This window comes from Danio rerio, chromosome 3 (assembly GCF_052040795.2).
Source record: "Danio rerio strain M-AB ecotype USA chromosome 3, GRCz13ab, whole genome shotgun sequence".
Classification (NCBI taxonomy): Eukaryota; Metazoa; Chordata; class Actinopteri; order Cypriniformes; family Danionidae; genus Danio; species Danio rerio.
In genome coordinates, this window is record NC_141023.1 from 50,761,929 (window position 1) to 50,781,653 (window position 19,725).

At 38.5% G+C, this 19,725-nt stretch overlaps 1 protein-coding gene across 4 annotated transcripts; it reads right to left on the reverse strand.

Annotated features, from left to right (window-relative positions):
- Nucleotides 1-528: 528 nt before the first annotated feature.
- On the reverse strand, nucleotides 529-16,108 carry ftr42 (finTRIM family, member 42). 4 transcript variants are annotated; one of them, XR_015479940.1, is made up of 7 exons: nucleotides 15,432-16,108; nucleotides 7,785-7,880; nucleotides 7,448-7,681; nucleotides 7,210-7,360; nucleotides 7,034-7,075; nucleotides 1,119-2,131; nucleotides 529-998 (listed from the first exon to the last, which is right to left on the reverse strand). XR_015479940.1 is itself a non-coding variant. In NM_001446844.1 (6 exon segments), coding segments are annotated over 6 exon segments (1,620 nt in total). In that variant the 5' UTR covers nucleotides 16,005-16,089; the 3' UTR covers nucleotides 629-1,607.
- Nucleotides 16,109-19,725: the final 3,617 nt, after the last annotated feature.

Sequence of the window (19,725 nt, forward strand, 5' to 3'; positions counted from 1 at the left end):
TAATCAGTAAAGTAACTTGTTAATGTAATTAAGCTACTTTTCCACAGGAAAAAAAAAAAAAAAATATATATATATATATATATATATATATATATATATATATATATATATATATATATATATATATATATATATATATATATATATATATATATACACACACACACACATATATATATATATATATATATATATATATATATATATATATATACTTTTCTAAAATAAATAATAAACATCTTGATTAACAAAGATTTTATAGGATTTTAATTAGTGCTACAACTGTTCCTATGGACTGTTGATACCAACTTGTGGTTTGAGTTTACTAAATGCCATATTCTATCATATGTACACCTATTGCAGCCGTTTAGTTTTACAAATGTGGATTTAATGTATTAAATATGTATACTATTTATACATTGACATATCTGAGATGTGTATAAAAATAAAAAAGGAAAGAAGGAAGGAAAGAAAGAAAAAGAAACAAACAAACAAACAAACAAACAAACAAACAAAAAAACAAAAGTATACATTTGTGAGTTCTTTATTTTATACAAGTGATTTCAAATGTTTCAGCTTCAATAATTCATATAAATGGATTCCTTCTGTTCGCTGATGCATGAAAGGTACAAAATTTCATATATCAAAAAATTAAATTTCAGAAATATACACTGAAATATTTTGATAAAGAAAATTGGAGATCATGCTAATACTAGTGCTAAAAAAAACAGATGTTTTGGACAAATCACATGGAATTATATACTGTTTGGTGTAATCATTTCAATCCTTTGAGTGTAATAAGAAAACATTTTTATGTCAAACAATTAACCTTTTCATACATCTTTTTAAAACAAATCAAATCATAGACCATTTTGGTCTTTTGATAGTTATGATTTCCTCATATGAAGGGCTGTGGGTGCATAGCACATGTTAAAAGTGCTATAAAAATGCATACATTCATTCATTTAAAATGATTTACATCATTTTTTTAAAAATCACTGTGATTTCCAACAAAGCAAAAAAGTATTGAGAGCAGAGGGTGCTCAACCTTGATTGTGTGTCCCAGTGTAGTGACAGAGACACTATTCTTTCAATGAGCATCTTCTTTCAAATGAAACGTTAAACCAAGGTTGGTCAGATGTTTATTCATTTTCTTTTTGGCTTAGTCCCTTTATTAATCAGGGGTCACCACAGCGGAATGAACTGCCAACTTTTCAAGCACGTTTTACGCAGCAGATGCCCTTCCAGCCACAACTTATCACTGGAAAACACCCACACACTCACATTTACTCACACTACGGCCAGTTTAGCTTAACCAATTCATCTGTACCGCATGTCTTTGGACTTGTGGGGTTAACTGGAACACCTGGAGAAAACCCACACAAACATGGGGAGAACATGCAAATTCCACACAGAAACACCAACTGCCCCAGCTAAGGCTCGTACCAGTGACCTTCTTGCTGTGAGGTGATCATGCTACCCACTGTGCCACGTGTTATGGTATTTTACTCAAAGTCCAGCTGTATTATTAATGTAACAGTAAATAGGACAGTCTGGAACATCTCCCTGTTACTGATTCATCATTCAGCTCAATTTATTTTAAATCATTAACACAGTTTTACAGATGATCGAGGATCAACAGTAAAACCAGGATAGAGCGGCTGAGTGAATGTGGTCTGGACAGTGTGGATGAGGCTCATTGTGTCAAAGATGCTGTAGAAGGACAGAGTTCCTGCACCTACATCCACATAGACTCCTATCCTACGGCTAATGGGCTTTAGAGGGAGATCAGACCTTTTTTTATTGTGCCATAATGAGTATCTGGATGTAGAACAGAACAACCCCCAGGACTGATCATTACCGCCAAACACACACTCATTACCAAATCCCTTCCTACTGATGCTCTTATAAGACACTGATATACACACACCTTTAATTCCACTCCACTCGATTTCCCAGTAACAGCATCCACGCACACTCTCTCTACACAACACCTGACGCCAGCTGTCAAATCTGTCTGGATGATCAGGATACGGCTGCTCTGTCTCAGTACAAATAATCATTCTGTTTCTCTCAGACAGATGGAGGAGTTTATGTGCTGTGTTCAGATCCAGAGTGAGCTTGTGGGAATCTGATGGAGAAACAAAGAACAAATTTGAATCAGCAATAAAGAACCTATTTTATCCTTTAATCCTCTGGTATTGTTTATTGGGGGGGTAACACTTTGTTCAGTCATTTTACGTTTAAGGAATTACTTTTCATTTCAATAATTTTCCTTTACTGGTACTTGGTATAACATTAATGAAATTAATACAGAGATTCATTTTATAATCTGATTTCAACCTTTTATCTGGATCTTCTGGCTGGAATTACTCTATTTTAATTACAGTATTTACAAGGGATGTCCCAATCAGGTTTTTTTGCCCTCGAGTCCGAGTCATTTGATTTTAAGTATCTAGCGATACCGTAACCCGATCCGATACTTGTATAATACCTAAAAAAAGAAAAGAACAAAGAGCGAAGAAACAGATCCAGACTGTTTCTTTTTTTTTATTATTATTATTCACCTTATTTTAACATTTAACAACTCTGTTAACAAACAGAGCACTACTGTATAGTAGCTTGAACAATCAAGTAATAAATAACACATTTTTCACTTTTGGACTTTAGTGCAACAGTAAATATATAAAAATCTCATTTTAAAACAAATTGCACCTCAACTTAAAATAACCGGCAGGCATGTGGTGAAAAAAAAGTGCCAGTGTTTGTAAAGCCACACTGTTAAAAATTGTCCCGTTAAAAAACAGTAAAATACTGGCAGCTGCAGTTGCCAGCAATGTACTGTTATTTTACAGTATGTTGCTGTAAAAATACATGGACTACATTGATTTACACAATACTCAAGGGAACTCATTTTGCTCACTGAAAGCAACTGCCTCAACTTGGTCAACTGCTGAATGAGTTTATGAAGTAATGTGCTATATATGCTTAGAAGCATGCTTATAATGATAACTTATTTTAGTTAATTAGAAAAGTTCGGTTTAACTCTAATGTCTTATTTTTCACAACAGCACACATACATGTAAATCTGGAATCACCAGAGAGATTCTGACTGCATCAGCAACTAAACAGCCGCTGTCTTTAAATAGAGAAACATGCAGAATAACATCAGTAGTTCATTGTTCATCTTTAACTCATACACTGGCTCTACTCTCCTCCACAACGGTGACATACAGAAGAAATTAGCTTCAGGTTTTACAGTAAAATACTGTTTTTTCCTTGATTTAACAGTAATCTACTGGCAGCTGTGGTTGCCAGCAATCTACTGTTTTTTTACAGTCTATTTCCGTAGTGTAAATTAACAGTATATTCCTGTTAAAATACATTTTTACACTGTGTTTTTACCTCTCACACTTTTAACCCTTTAAACCCCAGAGCATATACTTCAGTTTTTATTGAAGTGTCCACACTACTGAGTGTTCAAGAAACATGTAGCAAAGCTGAAGTAAATTCATTAATTAACTGACTAATTAAATGATAATTGAGGATTAACAATGAACAAATGAAGAAATACTGAAGGGAAAAAACAAGAACAGAACATACAAAACTTTAGTCACAGCTTTATAATGAAATAACCTGAAGAACAACAAATGATTAAATCATTTAAATGATCAGCGGATGATTAAACAACTCTACAAACATCATCACCTGCTACACTTATTACTTAATACATGTATTTTTGTATAACATCTACTAAAGTTCTTCTTGAGAAAAAGTAAAAGTTTTACGTCACCATCATGGAGAACAGAGTTTACTTTAGTTGGGCTCTTAGCCCTGACATTTTTAACATTTATATATATTGGCTGCTGCAATTGTTAAGAACTTTGTTTTAAAAGCTCTTTTGTTGAGGCAAGCCAGCCAAAAAAATAAAAAAAAACCTGGTGATGTTCATGTTGCTATTAAATGGCAGAGTCTGTTCTCATTTACTATAATAAAATGTACTGCTCCTATTCAATGTTATATCTATTGTTTTACTTTATATGGCAATGATTTCTGGAAGTTTTTAAGAATATCTTGGACAATAACACTGCTCTATGGTGTAAATTGCACTCAAAGAGACATCAATAATCAGCATATGAACCTCAATAATGGTGACAACTAACAAAATTAACAGTTTAACTCACAAACAGGAAACTGAAAGTCTAAACATAAACAACAGCAGAATCAAACACAAATAAAGAAAACTGTTAGACCGTTATACAACATTTATTTATACCGCAATGCATGCTGGGATATTTGTACCGTGCCACTCCCAGCATGCATTGCAGCATGAAACATTTGAGATGTTACCATTGTTGAGATACAAGGTCAGATTCATCAGGTCTGAGTGTGTAGTTGTCATGACTGAACTGTTTTTGTATGTTATTTCTTAACTGTTAAGTAATTACGGAGGTATCTTTTCTGTTTCCACTTCTCATTAATTAAATTAATACCTGCAACTAAGCATAAAATCTATTGCATGAGGCCCTTCATCCAGATTTATACCATAACATTTATCAGAACTAATTTCAGACAAATAGATTTCTCTATTTATTGACTTCCCAACTTTATTGCTATAGTTCAAATGTTTTGTAAACTCTGTATTACAGCAGTTGGAAAGTCTTAATAAATGAGTTCAAGGGTGAAGAGCCCAACTAAATCAGCCCCTCACTCTATTACGGTGACACAAAAAAAACACCTTAATTTCTGTTGGATCTCAATGAGAATAGTATGGAAGTCAAATCAGTCAGTAATAAGTGTGTGTCTGCTGTTGTTTGTGGAGTTGTTTAATGATCCTCTGCTGAGACTGAAGCTGTTTTATTTTATTTTATTTTATGTTGTAACTCAAGTCACTGTTTGTGTTTCTTGTTTCTCTTTCCTACAGTAATTGTGATTATTAACAGCAGGTGTTCATCAGTGTCTGAATTCACTCATTAGTGTTCATTAACTCTGTCAGGTGAACTATATTGGTGAACTAGTTGATGAAATAGTGAACAAGGGCACAAAGTGTGATTTTAAACACAGACTTCAAAACATCGAATCTGAACTCTGTTAGCTCACAGTTTTCTGCAGTTGGTTACTTTCTCGAAAACAAAAATGTGTCCCAGCAAGCACTGTTTTTAACAGAATATTACTGTTTTAGTAAAAAAACATTATTTTACCGTAGAATCTGACCGTTTTTTAACAGCAATTTTTTACAGTGCAGTAATATGCATTTAGGAAGTGCACTCCTAACTCTTACTGTCATCACAGTAGAAAGTTTCACAGAAGGAAATGTGTTTTTCTTGATGAAAACTCAGGTTTGAGCCTGTTTCTGTTCTCATCAAAGATGTTTGCAACAGCACTAAGATCTCTCATTAACCTTAGTTCTGATCGGGAGGTAATGTCTGATTCCGATCAAGTCTGAAACTGCGTGATCGGGGCCGATTTTAAAATACATGATCAGATCTGGACATCCCTGGTATTTACATTACAATTCTTCAACTTGATATAGGTACCTGTGACCATTTCTGAACTCTCTAGGGGTCTCTACCAACACTTTTAAAGACCAGGTAGTGGACCTGCAAGGGCTGCCAGTGGAGAAGGCAGATTCAGCCCTTTCCTTGCTGTGTTTGATGTGCAATCTGTGCCTCATGTGGACCTTAAGATCCTCTGAGCAGCTCTTCATCTGTTACGGGTTGGCAGAAGGAAAATGCTGTATTTTAACAGAGGTTTGCTCACTGGTTAACGGATGCCTTCACCCTCGCATACTAATGCCGAAACAAATTTCAACTCTGCTAGTAAGTTCCCCATCCGGTGAACCCTAGGGAGTTCCTCCGAGGCCCTCAACCTCTGACTCAGCAGAGGAGCTGGATGCTTGGCCGATTACGTTGTTTTGTATACCTGCTTGGTCAACCGGTGTATTGGGGATTGGTGCCTGCTATGCGCATTCCCTCTCCATAAAGCTATATACTTAGTTAGACAAGGTGAAGTCAACTCCTAGACTGAACCGATATCTTTCCTACAAGCTAACCATTTTGCTCATACTGTATGTAGTGCCCTTTTTCATTTAGGGCTAGCTCATATTTGCTTATTGTCACAGTATCTCCCCACTTAGGTAGATAGTGAACCCCGCAGCATCCCTACCACTTCAGGACTGGGATACTTCCCCAATGTGCCGTCCTGTAAAAAAAAATCCAAGCACTTCAACTAGGTACAAAGCATTTACAAACTCCCTTGATAATTCTAGTATTCCCAGATTCTGCTGATATAAAGGGTCAGGGGATATTGGGAGGTTGCCCCTTTGGTGACGTTATGCACTTTTCGCTTGACAAGTTTCTTACCAAACGTGTGACAGATTCGACTACTGTGGCGCTTTCCATACAATAACCCATAATGTTGTTTCAACATTATCTTGGAGTTCCAGACTTGAAAAGGAACATCTTATTTACTGTCATAACCCTTGTTCCCTGAAGGAGGGAATGGAGACATTATGTTCCAGTGCCACAATGGCCCATCAGCCGTAATGTAGCAGTGACACTAGAGTTTGAGCTTGCGAATTAGCGAATGGTCTATATTTTAAATTTCTGTCCAGAGAGGTCATGTTTTGATCCTCAATTGGTCTCATGGAGTCACCAAGAGTTTACCAAGCTTGAACTTCGCAATGCAGTGAACTGTGAAACTTGTCGCACAAGCTTGTGATCCGGTCTGGCGCATTTCTGTGCATATGACTGGAAGTCTAGGGGGAGAAAAGTGCAGTGTGACCGCAGCTTAAGTTTGACAGAAGCTCCTCCAGGTGCTGCTTAAATACTCGGCTGATTAATAGCGGTTCCACCTGAGCTTCTCTGCCAATTCATAGACATTCATTGGCCCATTAACTTACTCTCAAGAGTGATTGGTCATCTGGCGATAACCTATGAAGTTGTTTCGACGTAATGTCTCTTTTCTCTTCTTCAGGAAATGAGGGTTACAAAATTAACCATGACATTTTCTGCTTGTTTTCTTAGTGACTTACATTGTAGGAAGTCGTTCCTGGTCTTGGGAACCGTTTTGGTGACTGTGGAAATCAACAGACATAATTAGTGTGTCATTTGAAAAGAACAAGATGTTTCAAATATGATGTTGTACATGACATCAGTTGATGAAGGGCTAATTTCTGAGAGCAGATGAATCTCCAGGACTTTACAGTACCTCTCTCTGTGAATTTCTCAATCTCCTCTATGCAGAAATCCTCCAGTTTGACTTTCAGCTGAGAAACAGATTCTCTCAGGCCATCAAAACACAAGAGAGAACTGAATGAAACATCTGTAGATTCAGGAGGAGCTGAGAGAGACTGGAAACTCTGCAGAAAACACAAATCAACATCACCACATCCACAATAATCAATCCTCAACCTCACAATATTGCTGTTCTTTTGGATCTCTGTTACCTGCAGGAAATGGATGTGATGTTGTGTGTGTGAAAGTTGCTCCAGCTCAGTGTTTCTCCTTCTCAGATCTTCAATTTCCTGCTCCAATTGCTCCATGTGTCTTTCAGCTCGACTCCTTATAGTCTTTTCCTGATCTCTGATCATCTGTGTGAGCTCAGAGCGTCTTTTCTCAATGGAGCAAATGAGCTCAGTAAAGATCCTCTCAGTGTCCTCCACTGCTGTCTGTGCAGATTGCTGTTAAACACAGTGAGCGTTAGACACAGTGAGCTTCGGAGAAACTTGACAAGCTCCAGCAGAGTCAAACTAAGGCTAAGACAAACTTCTTCTCCTAACTCACCTTATGAGACTCCACTGCCGCTCTCAGCTGCTGAAGATCTTTTTGTCTCTGCTGGAGTCTCTCCTGGAGCTTTACCAGTGTCTCCTTCAGCTCTTTCTGAGGAACAAACAGATACAGTAACAGCAAACTGCTCTCACAAAACCAGTAAAGATATTTATAGTTTCATGAGATTAGATTACAATTGAAAATGAAGCTGAGGTGTCACCATTATTTAGGCAGTGTCTAGTTTATAGTTAGAATTAATCCAAAAGTGTAGATTATTTTACCTATATCTTTACTTGCACTCATATTGTTTAAAACTTGTGCTTTTCTGAAGATATTGTAAATAATGCCTCAGATGTTTAAAGAGTTCAAATCAAATATGTTGCCAACAATAACCTCAATTTTATTGGATTCTTGTATGACAGTCAAAATACTTTAACTTGATTTGGTGTGTGACTGGTAACGAGATTTTGCTCCCTCTGGTAATGTGGTTTGTTGAGGAAACCCATTATCTGTATCCAGACCAGCCCATGGAGCTCTCAAACTCAACACTGTGTATAATTTAGACTTTATTATTCATCTATACTAAATAAGATTTATCTGTGATATTGATATTGTGCATTTATTTCTGAATTGGCCTTTATTGTTTGATTCAGTAATTGGCATGATATCTTTATTTTCCAGATAAAAGTGTAATTAAATGAAGTGTAAAAACAGCACAGAGGTAGCTCAGACTCTACAATCTACTGGATATAATGATTTCAGGAGAATTCAGAACGAATCAAAACTCATTCATTTGATTCATTCTAATTTCTCCTGAAATCATTATATCCAGTAGATAGTGGAATCTGAGCTACCTCTGCGCAGTTCATTCATTAATTTTCTTTTCGGCTTAGTACCTTTGTTAATCTGGGGTCGCCACAGCGGAATGAACCATCAACTTATCCAGTTTATGTTTTTTTATGCAGTGGATGCCCTTCCAGCTGCAACCCATCACCGGGAAACAACCAAACACTCTCACTCACAAACATACACTACATTACAGCATGAATTTCTGTTTAATCACTAATATTAGCTACTTGCATGAAAAATGACTAAATTAACTAGTTTTTTTTAGCTACAAGTGAGCAGAAGAAAACTGAACAAAGAGGTATTAGTTAACCCTTCCTCATGTGACTAACTTTATAACGCTGAGTGTATGTCAGAAATAATGGAAACCCAGGGTGTGAAATTCTAAGAATTTGGTCCCTAATGAATGTAAGTAAAGCAAGTAAAAATGCATTTGTATAGCACCTTTCACAGAAAATAGTCACAAAGTGTTTTACAGTTGGTAAAAACGTCTCGGGTTACATATGTAACCATAGTTCCCCGAGAGGGAACAAGACACTGCGTCTAACCAAAACGCTAGGGGATCACTTCTTTTATACGCGTCTTGAAGAACATGTGAAATCAATCTAATGTAATAAAGCAAATAACTTCAGTGTTAACTTCAAATTTGCTTGAAAGAATTAACAGGCAGAAGAGAGTATGGCGGAAGACGCAGTGTCTTGTTCCCTCTCGGGGAACTATGGTTACATCCGTAACCCGAGACGTTCCCCATCTAGGGAACTTCAACACTGCGTCTAACCAGAACGCTAGGGGAACGCAATACCCACTAGGCCAGACTCACTGCTGACTGTGAACGCACACTACGCAGTGAGAATAGAGGACCCTGGTGAAAGGTCTACATCGAGTTGATAGTGACACACAAATGTATGTGGTGTCGACCATCCTGCCGCCAAACAAATGTCAGAAAGGCCAGAGCCCAAAATAGAAGCTTTGGAGGCCACTACAGCCCTTGTGGTGTGGGCCTTAACAAATTTAGGTGCGGGACGTCCAGCAGCCTGATAGGCAATTGAGATAGTCTCAACTATCCAATTACTTATTGTATTTACTTATTTGCCGGACTCTCCCTCTTTGAGGGTCCGAAGCAGACCAGTAACTGTTCACTCTTTCTCCAGTTGATAACCCGGTTAACGTATGTATTTAGGGGGGAACGGTAAGCTGCTATAGCTGACACGTATACTCTCAGAGTGGATGCAGCTAACCCAGCAGACAGGCAATCTTGGAGAAATTCCAGCACTGAGACTACCTGACAGCTGAGTGGGTTCAGCTGGTGTTCTCTGCACCAAGCTGAAAAGACAGCCCATTTTTGGGCATAAAGCTTCCTTTGTAGAGGGAGCCCTGGAACTTCGAATGGTCTGAGCAACCTCGGTTGACAGTCCAAACTCAATGAGGTGGGCCCCCTCAGAGGCCACACCCACAGTTTCCACAGGTCGGGTCGGGGATGAAGTATCATTCCTCCCGCCTGGGACAGAAGGTCCCTCCTGCTGGGGATCTCCCACGGGAGACCCGCCAGCAGGGCTATGAGGTCTGAAAACCAAATTCTTGTAGGCCAAAACGGGGCTACCAGCAGGAACTGGACTCAGTTTTGACGGACCCTCTCCAGGACTCCTGGGAGCAAAGCGACCGGGGGAAAAGCATACAGATGTAGCCTCGGCCATGTCTGAACCATGACATCCAGTCCCAGTGGGGCTGGATGCGAGAGAGAAAACCACAGTACGCAATGCGGGGTCTCTTGGGAAGCAAACAGGTCAACCTGCGCTTTCCCAAATTTTTCCCAAATGGTCTCCACCACCTTGGGGTGAAGTTTCCATTCCCCGGATCTCACCCCCTGTCTCGACAGGAGATCTGCTCCCATGTTCAGATGGCCCTGGACATACATTGCCCTAATGGACGGAATTTTGTTCTGGGCCCACAGGAGGATTCAATGAGCTAGTTTGCATAGCATTCGAGACCTCAGACTCCCCTGATGGTTGATGTAAGCGACCACCAATGTGTTGTTCGTGCGGACTAGAATATAATGGCCCCTTAGATCTGGGAGAAAGTGTTTTAAGGCCAGAAACACAGCAATCATCTCCAGGCAGTTTATGTGCCAGTAACGATTATGTTCTCCCTATCGTCCCGCTGCGGGAAGCCCCCTCAGGGTTGCTCCCCAGCCCGTTAGAGAAGCATCTGTCATAAGCATGATGCGATGATAGACAGCCCTCAACACTGGGCCCTGGGACAGAAACCAGGGCATTTTCCACATACTAAAGACTCAAAGGCTGCGCCGCGAGATCTTAATCATGCGAAAAGGATTCCCCTTGAGGGAAAACTTGCTGGATTTAAGCCCCCACTGCAGGGGTCTCATGTACAGCAGACCAAACGGAATCTCGCTGGCTGCTGCCATGAGACCCAACAACCTCTGAAAGTGTTTCACAGTGATGAACTGGCCTAGTTTGATTCTGTGTACGGCTGACTGAATCAACGTGATTCGTGGCGGGGACAGACGAAGGAATGGTTTCTGTTTAGTCCTTGAATTGTCAACTCCCCATGTCTTTTCTGAGTTTCTGGCATTTCCAGTGCCCTTAAAGTAAGTGTTTTAAATAAATACGTGTATTTTGATACTTCCAGAGTGTAATGTGTTTGTGGAGAGTTCAAGTTCATGTACAACTCCAACACTTCACCATACATTCTCATGAGCATAAGATAACAGAGTCACTCGATTATGATGAAATTATTGTAATTTACAAGATGTCTATGTATTTTTATTTAGGATAACTTGTTTGAGACGTGCTCGCATCATCATGGAGTCCCATGGCACACCTGAAAAAATGGTCGTCCTGGCTGGAACAAGCCCAATTTTTGCGGTGTTCAAACGAAACCCCAACCTTCTGATATGAGTGAGAACTACACCTCGATGTCGACCTGCCATATTGTGAGTCTAAGCTAGAATTAGCCAATCGTCTATGTAGTTTAGGATACGTATCCTAAACTACATAGTGCAGGCTTTTATACTCTCTGGTCTGATGACACCTGCTTAATTACATTAGATTGATTTCAAATGTGCTTCAAGACGTGGATAAAAGAGGTGATCCCCTAACGTTCTGGATAGACGCTGTGTTGAAGTTCCCTAGATGGGAACATATATTAAAACAAGTTAAAATTCAAATACAATATCAGCTAATCTAAAAACGAAAAAGATTTCCAAAAAGCTTTTAAATGTTGAGTCTTTAAATGGTCTTTTAAAAAGTTAAACTGAGCCCAGAGTTCTCAATGCTTGAGGAATAGTGTTCCAGAATGTCCTGGTTACGTCCGTAACCCACGTTCCTCGAATAGTGAATGAAGACATGTGCCTGGACAGAGTCCAGCTCCAACCTGAGATGAGAGAAGCTCTGCTCGGTGGAGAGCCTGCTCATGCGCGGTTGACCCAAAATCCGAACAGGCCGAGGTGCCGGAGCACCAGGTCCCTGTGCATAATTCCTCCCTTTTGTGACCCCTCCTTGGCCAAGTCCTCCACTCCTCATCTTCCTGCATCCTTCCTGGTTCTTCCATCCTGTGTTTTCTGCTCAACTACTCGTTCTCAGGCTGTTTCTTAATATGCATTCTTCAGTGGTCTTGCGCCCTCATGTTCTCGTGTAACATCATCATCAGCTGCCAAAGTTCAGTTCCAATACTCAGCACCACAAGAGCGCAGGACGCGTGAAACTTCCCGGATGTGATCTTTATATCGAGGACGCACTGCTGCAGACTTGAGCACTGAACTCACTCTGGAAGTCCCAGAAGTCATTGCGACTGGAGGTGAGAATCGCAGCATTTTATTTAGATTGATTATTAAAGTTCAGAGATATCACTTATTTACCTCAGGAGTTTCCCTGAATGAAACGGTGAAAGTAAAAATCACCATGGACATCTTAATAATGGAATAAACACATTAAGGGTGTTTGTTTGCTGAAATTCGTATTAAAATCTATTTTTATTTCTATTGTGCAGAGTATATTTATAATGTTTTTATGCAAAGTATATATTTTGAAAAGGGGAAAAACAATAAATCATTGTATGAATGCTGTAATGTTTAAATAATCAGTGAAGATCATGTGACCATCAGGAAGAATGCAGCATCTCATTTCTCAAAGGACGCGTTCTCTGCCCTCCCGGTCTCCTGAGTTCATTCTTTCGAGGACACCTAGCAAGACCACTTTCCACAAGAACACAAGTCCATTCTCTGCGTTCTTGGAATTAAGAAACAGCCTATAGCTCCTCTCCTGGCTCCTCCCTCCTAGGACTCCTCCCTGGCTCCTGCCTCTCAAGCCTACTGTGTGTTTTATGCTGAAGGCGCGAGGTCGTGCCTTAAAAAGGTAATATCAGGTAGATAATGTCAGGTGTCTGTGTTGTGTTCCAGTTGCTTTGGTTTTTGTCATGTGATACGCTTATTCCGTTTTCCATTCACATATTCGTTGTGTGTTAATGTTTCAGTGTTTCCTCTTGTGTCTTTCTCCTGTGTGTAATTCAGTTCAATCATGCCCTGTGTATTTAAGCTCCTGGGGCCTCATGTATCAACGCTGCGTACGCACAAAAACTTTGCGTACGCCAGGTTTCACGCTCAGAATCGCTCACGTTTGGATTTACTAACAATGAACTGAACGTGGGAATGTGCGCAGGTTCACGGCAGCTTTCTGGCAGGCGTACGTGCGTACGCACATTTTTTGTGCGTGTCTGTTTTATTTCCATTGGCGACTGCCTAGAGGCAGTTGTGTTAAATTCCTCTCTACAAAGTGTCTGATCCTTGCAATGGCAGCTGTATGAGACGGGTTCATATAGTAGGTATGTAAGATTTCCATACCATACAGTTGACCAGCTAAACATTAAAGCGCAAATTGCAGCAGTCGCAATGTAATCTGAGCAATCTACCGCACACACATTGCTATAAAGACACTATCTGAAGATGAATTTGCATGCGTGAATCAGAAACATTTCCATTCAATAAATGTGCAAATAAAATATGATGCACAAACTTATTGATGATTCCTACTTGTCTTTCTCTTGATAAATAGTGGGCAAAATCTGATATGTAGCGGGGGAAAAAAGAATAAAGAATTTATCAGACGCTGGATTCGAGCCGAGTTGACGCTCGAATATGTCTGTACATGATCTCATGCTTCTTATGAGGTGCGCCACTGAGACCGCTTAGGGTACTGCAACATTTTTCAGTTATAAACCACACTATTTCTTTTTTAAATGCACTCAGTGCGATGTTCAGACCCAACTGTGTTAACCGTATCAGCTAAACTCCCACTCTATTTTTTTCTTTTGTTGTTAATTCCGGAGAACAAACTTGCAAATAACACCGCTTTTCTCCGGTCTACCTCCGAAAGCAGCACCTCCATTTCACATTCTGTTCAAAGTTTCTCTTTTTGCTTGATTTTGCCGTTGCTTTTTCGTTGGGTTTTCCATTAGCATAGTCATTAGCATATTCATACGGGGGAGGAGGCAGGGAGGGGTTTTGTGCTCGTGCATGTTGCGCTCAGTTTTACGTTTATTCAGATGTACAAAAGAATATGCGTGAGATTCGGCGTACGCAGTGTTTCATACATCTGAATTTTTTTCTGCGTACGCACATTTACAGCTTTGTGCGTACACAATGTTTTAGTAAGATTTCCACGCAAGTCTTCGTACATGAGGCCCCTGGTTTCTGTTTAGTCCTTGAATTGTCAACTCCCCATGTCTTTTCTGAGTTTCCAGCATTTCCAGTGCCCTTAAAGTAAGTGTTTTAAATAAATACGTGTATTTTGATACTTCCAGAGTTTCATGTGTTTGTGGAGAGAGGACGAGACAACAACTTCATGTAGTGAAGTTCATGTACAACTCCAACACTTCACCATACATTCTCATGAGCATAAGATAACAGAGTCACTCGATTATGATGAAATTATTGTAATTTACAAGATGTCTATGTATTTTTATTTAGGATAACTTGTTTGAGCTCCAAAATAAGTTGAACTGGTAAGTATATCTGTTCTTAAACATCCCATCATGTAAATTTTTGTTTAAGAATAATGATGAAGTTATTTTAATTTAGTCCATACTTTAATAATAGTACTGTAATGATAATAAGTTGCAACTTATTTTTTAGAAGAACAGATGAACAGAGACTGCATGCAACAGCACACAAAGTAAAATTTGATTTATTTTTTTGGAGTTTCAGAGGAAAACTAAAAAAATACCAGACTACCTCTGAGATAAAAATAAATAAATAAATAAATAAATAAACAAGTTTGATTTTTTACAAAAACAGTAAGACTGAATTATGAACAAAACACCAAAAACAAGCAGAAATATCCGGGTCAACAAGTGTGTTATTTCTGTGACTCAAGAAATGAAAGTAGGCAACCTGTTTTTTGTTTATTTTAGGCTTACACAAAGAGCTGTGTCTGTGTCTGTGTGTGTGTGTGTGTGTGTGTATGTGTGTGTGTGCGTGCGTGCCTGCCTGCATGCGTGCGTGTGTGTGTGTGTGTGTGTGTTTTGTATTACACAAACAAAAAAAATAAGACTTTTACTCATTAATTGTTCTTCTATTTCTGACTTTAACTATGTATGTTTTAGGTACTATTTACACCTATGTAAGACTAATATATATATATATATATATATATATATATATATATATATATATATATATATATATATATATATATATATTCATTCTAATATTGCAAAGAAAAAAGAAAGTCAAATGGCTTTTTACAGACAGCATTTAATCAACTTTATTGAGTAAGTTTTCATTTAAGGGTGAGAGGTTCGTACCTGTTTCTCTGTCCTCTGGGCTACAGCTGATACAGTTGCGTGGTTTTTATGTTCATACTCCTTACACAGCTCACAGATGCACTGTTGGTCAGTAATACAATAGACTTCTAGCTCTTTCTCATGTTTTGGGCAGATCATGTCCTGCAGTCGTCCAGTTGCATCAATCACTTTGTGTGGTTTACGAGAGTGAAACTCCTCATGACGCTCAAAATGAGTTTGACAGTAAGATTCCAGACACTGCAGACAGGACTTGATGGCTTTGTACTTTGTTCCAGTACAGGCATCACACTGCACATCTTCAGCTCCAGCATAACAGTCAGCAGGAGGTGTAGTCTTCTTTAGTTTGTCGACCACTTCAGCTAGCATGGTGTTTTTAGCTAAAGCAGGTCTTGGACTAAAGGTCTGTCTGCACTGAGGGCAGCTGTAGATTCCCTTCTCATCTTCCATATTCCAGAAGTCTGTAATACAGCTCTTACAATAGCTGTGTCCACAGTGAATAGCCACCAGATCCTTTAGGAGATCCAGACACACTGGACACAAGAATTCATCCTGAGAAAATCTGGTTTCTGCCATTTTACTAAATTAATATAAAGAGGCGCAAACACACAGCAGCTCAACTCACTTTAAGTTTCACTTTCCAAGAAATCACATGCTGAAATAAATTCCTGCTTCTGTGTGCGAGTCACGTGTGTAAAACAGGTGTGTCTGTAAAGCAGGTTTATCATTTTATCAACCCATCTAGCAATGATCATTCTCTTAACGTTGGCTAATATTCTGTCATGGTTCTTTCAAAGTTGTGAAAAGACATTCTTTCAGCAAAGTTTACAGAATGATTGTTTAAAGTTTAGTTTTTAAAGGTGCCATATACTACAAGGATTCAATAACTTAAATAGTTCTTTAATATTTATAAGGGTTAGAAATTGAAACAGATATGTCTGATTTTAGACCACAATAATTCATTAATAAAGTGTAGGGCCTCTTTTTGTGGCTAATATGGCATCAATTTGTCTTGGGAATGACAGATACAAGTCCTGCACAGTGGCAAGAGTGATCTTGAACTACTCTTCTTTCAGAATAGTGGCCAGGTCACTATGTGATGCAGGTGGAAAAAAACATTTCCTGACTCACACCTCTATAACACCCCAAAATGGCTCAATAATATTGAGTTCTGGTGACTGTGTAGGCCATGACAAATCAACTTCACTTTTATGCTAAACATAATACTCCATTGGGTGCACATGGTCCTCCAGAATGGTTCGGTAGTCCTTGGCAGTGATGTGCCCATCTATCACAAGCATTGGGCCTAGGGAATGACATGATATTGCAGTTCAAATCATCACTGATGCACCCCTATGCTTCCCTCAGGGCATGCAACAGTCTGGGTGGTACAATTCTTTGGGGCTTCCCCACACCATAACTCTTCTGGGTGTGGGAAAGACAGTGAAGGTGGACTCATCAGAGATCAATACAAGTTTTATATTGCACACAGCTTAAGGTTTTTGCTGCTGGAATATTTGATTCTGATTGGTCAGTCGCAAAACTCCATTGTATGTAATTCCAACATAACCACTGAATCTAATTACGCAGGCTCATCCAGGTTCTTTAATTCACCTTGAAGTCAGTGAATACGTTCACATCTACACACTTACAGCAGGGCCGGAGTGGGACACTTTTTCAGCCCTAGAGTTTTAAGCCTTAGACCGGCTCACCTCAGTTCACGACTAACCATATCAAAAACCATTTCCAGTTCAGTTTCCAATGACACTAACACATCTTTTTCAAGTAAACAGCTGCTTTAGAAATTCAAATATCACAATGTCTCTTCCTGCAACATCTGAATATATATATATATATATATATATATATATATATATATATATATATATATATATATATATATATATATATTGTGCAAAATTATTTATAGATATCCAGTTCTTTGTAATGGTGGTCACACAAAAAATAAAATATGTACACATACATACACAAGCCAAATAGTATTATATGTCTTAACACTTAAAATAAAAAATGAAAGTAAAAAACATACTCAGGAGAGGTTCAAAATCGAGTCAGTGGCATCGTAATGCAACGTGCTGATCACTGGACCACAATGGCGCTATTATGCTAGTGCGTTTGGATTAAAAACTAAGTATTGTTATCTGCAAGACCACAGTTTTACTTTCTATTGATCTTTTTTTATTTCCTTTTTAGATTTCTGATCAAGTTATGTCAGATTTATTATTGTTGTGAATCATCTGATTTTCATTGAGAAGGTGTAATATTCATTAATATTAATTATTGGAATTCTTATATTCACTAAGGTGCCTCTGTTTGGAGTCGAATAATAGTAACGTCATCATTAACCTGCAGGCTGCGTTTTGCTCACGGGGCTGCGAGACAAAAAATAAAAAGAGCGAAGCTGTGGCAAAATAATGAATAAAAAGAGTGAGGATATGGTCAAATAAATAAATAAATGAAAAAAGTGCAACTGCTGAGAGTGCAAGCAGCTAGGGACACCGGCCCTCACAGCCAAAAACAGACCGGCCAACCGGGAATTCTCCCGGTCCTCCCGATTAGCTAATACGAGCATGACTTACAATACATCCACATTAATATCTGCTTGTCTGTCACTGCTGTTTTTGACCTTTTTGGTGGGTTTTGCCACTGAATAATAGATAGGTTAGTGTAGGTTCCATTTAGCTCAATTTATTTCTGTCAGCTTTGCATTTTTGACAATTTGGCGCCATCTTCTGACTAAATAATTCATGGTTTAGTGTATACACCATCAGCTGTTTTAGCTACTGTCAATAATTAATAAACTAATACAGCTCAGTAGAATAGCTTATGTCTTGTTTGTATGTTTTGTCGTAAGTAGCCGTGTAATAAGCAGGATAAAGTACATCTAGGCAGTTGTTTTCACAGAATAAAGCCCTTCAGGCTTATACAACATCACTCTGCTTCGCATCAGGTTGCCGATGAGTCTGTGAGGTTTTATTCTGGGTAATAACAACCCTTCTTGATGTACTTTATCCCTTACATGTGTAAAGAGACGATGTGGGCACTACAAGACCCAGCAGGCTTAGTGCCATGTAAGGAAGTGTTGTTGTTTACGTGCAGACAATTTATTTCCTGGTTGCAGGCGTAAATTAACAACAGGTTGTACAGAGCTCAGCACTATAAAAGTGAGTCATAAAGTTTGTATGCCCTTTTGCCTCTCGGTTTTGCATTCTAGTTGTGGCACGTAATGGCCGTTAGGTAGTGAGTTTATTTGTATGATGTGCGCTCTCTCTCTCTCTTTCTCACCGAGTTTACTGTTTTTAAGGCATGCATAAACTGACATTGTAGAGTCAACACTTCACGTGATAAGCAAACGGGATTAATGCTGCCAGATCTTTAATGCAAACTTATTTAAAGATGTAGTGGTTTTATGATTTTAATAGACTATTTTTAGGATTGTGTCTTAATGATGTTATCATTTTTATTTTAGTGCTATTATGGGATCATTGCCTACTGACTGTTGCCTGAGTGTCAGAATGGAAAATTATGGATCTTAGAGGTATTGTTTAAAACTAAAAAGAGTTTTTATTTCTATTTTAATGTGTGTTTTATTTAAAGGATGTTTTATTCTGTTTGTGATTTTTATATTCTGAGCTCCTGTGTAATGAACTCTGTTTTCCTTTTTTAGGGATGTACAGTTGCTGTTTACTTTAAAATCTAATATAATAGTTTTGTTATTGAATCTTTTTCTTTTTGATGTTTTGTTGAATGCGGGTTGTTTATTATGCTGTTAGTTTGACAACTGTTTGTATTTTGTACTTTCCTTTGTTATACTTTTCTTTCTTTTGTAGGTTCTATTTTGGATTTGCTTTATACCATCAGTGGCCAGTGGGTTCTCTTGGAAAAAAAGGTGGTTGGGATTGTGTGGTGATTTGGTCACATTATTGATTTTGTGTTTTAGGTTGCAGTGTGATTGCTGTGAGTTGAGTGCGGTGAGAACATTGTTGACACATCTGTCCTCACTTCCTGAGGAACCAGTGGCCATTAGTGGTTTGTTTTTTTATTCTTTTGTTTACTTTCCCTCCTTGTTTACATTTACGATTAAGAATACTTGTATCTTGTTATACCAACTTGTATAAAAACTTTAATTGTTCTCCTGATTGTAAGTCACTTCATTTACCCTGCGCTAACTCGTTTTCACTGATAACAGTCATCTGGTCACACATGTATTATCTTTCACACACAAATTTCTACAGTGGCTTAATGTATTACAGTATTTTTACTAAAATGTCTTTCC

Coding starts and splice junctions, on each gene's coding strand:
- ftr42 (XM_087243107.1), bottom strand. CDS start 16,004: ATGGCAGAAACCAGATTTTCTCAGGATGAATTCTTGTGTCCAGTGTGT. Junction 7,682..7,784: donor CGGCAGTGGAGTCTCATAAG/GTGAGTTAGGAG, acceptor TGTGTTTAACAG/CAATCTGCACAGACAGCAGT. Junction 7,076..7,447: donor ATCACATCCATTTCCTGCAG/GTAACAGAGATC, acceptor TGATTTCCACAG/TCACCAAAACGGTTCCCAAG.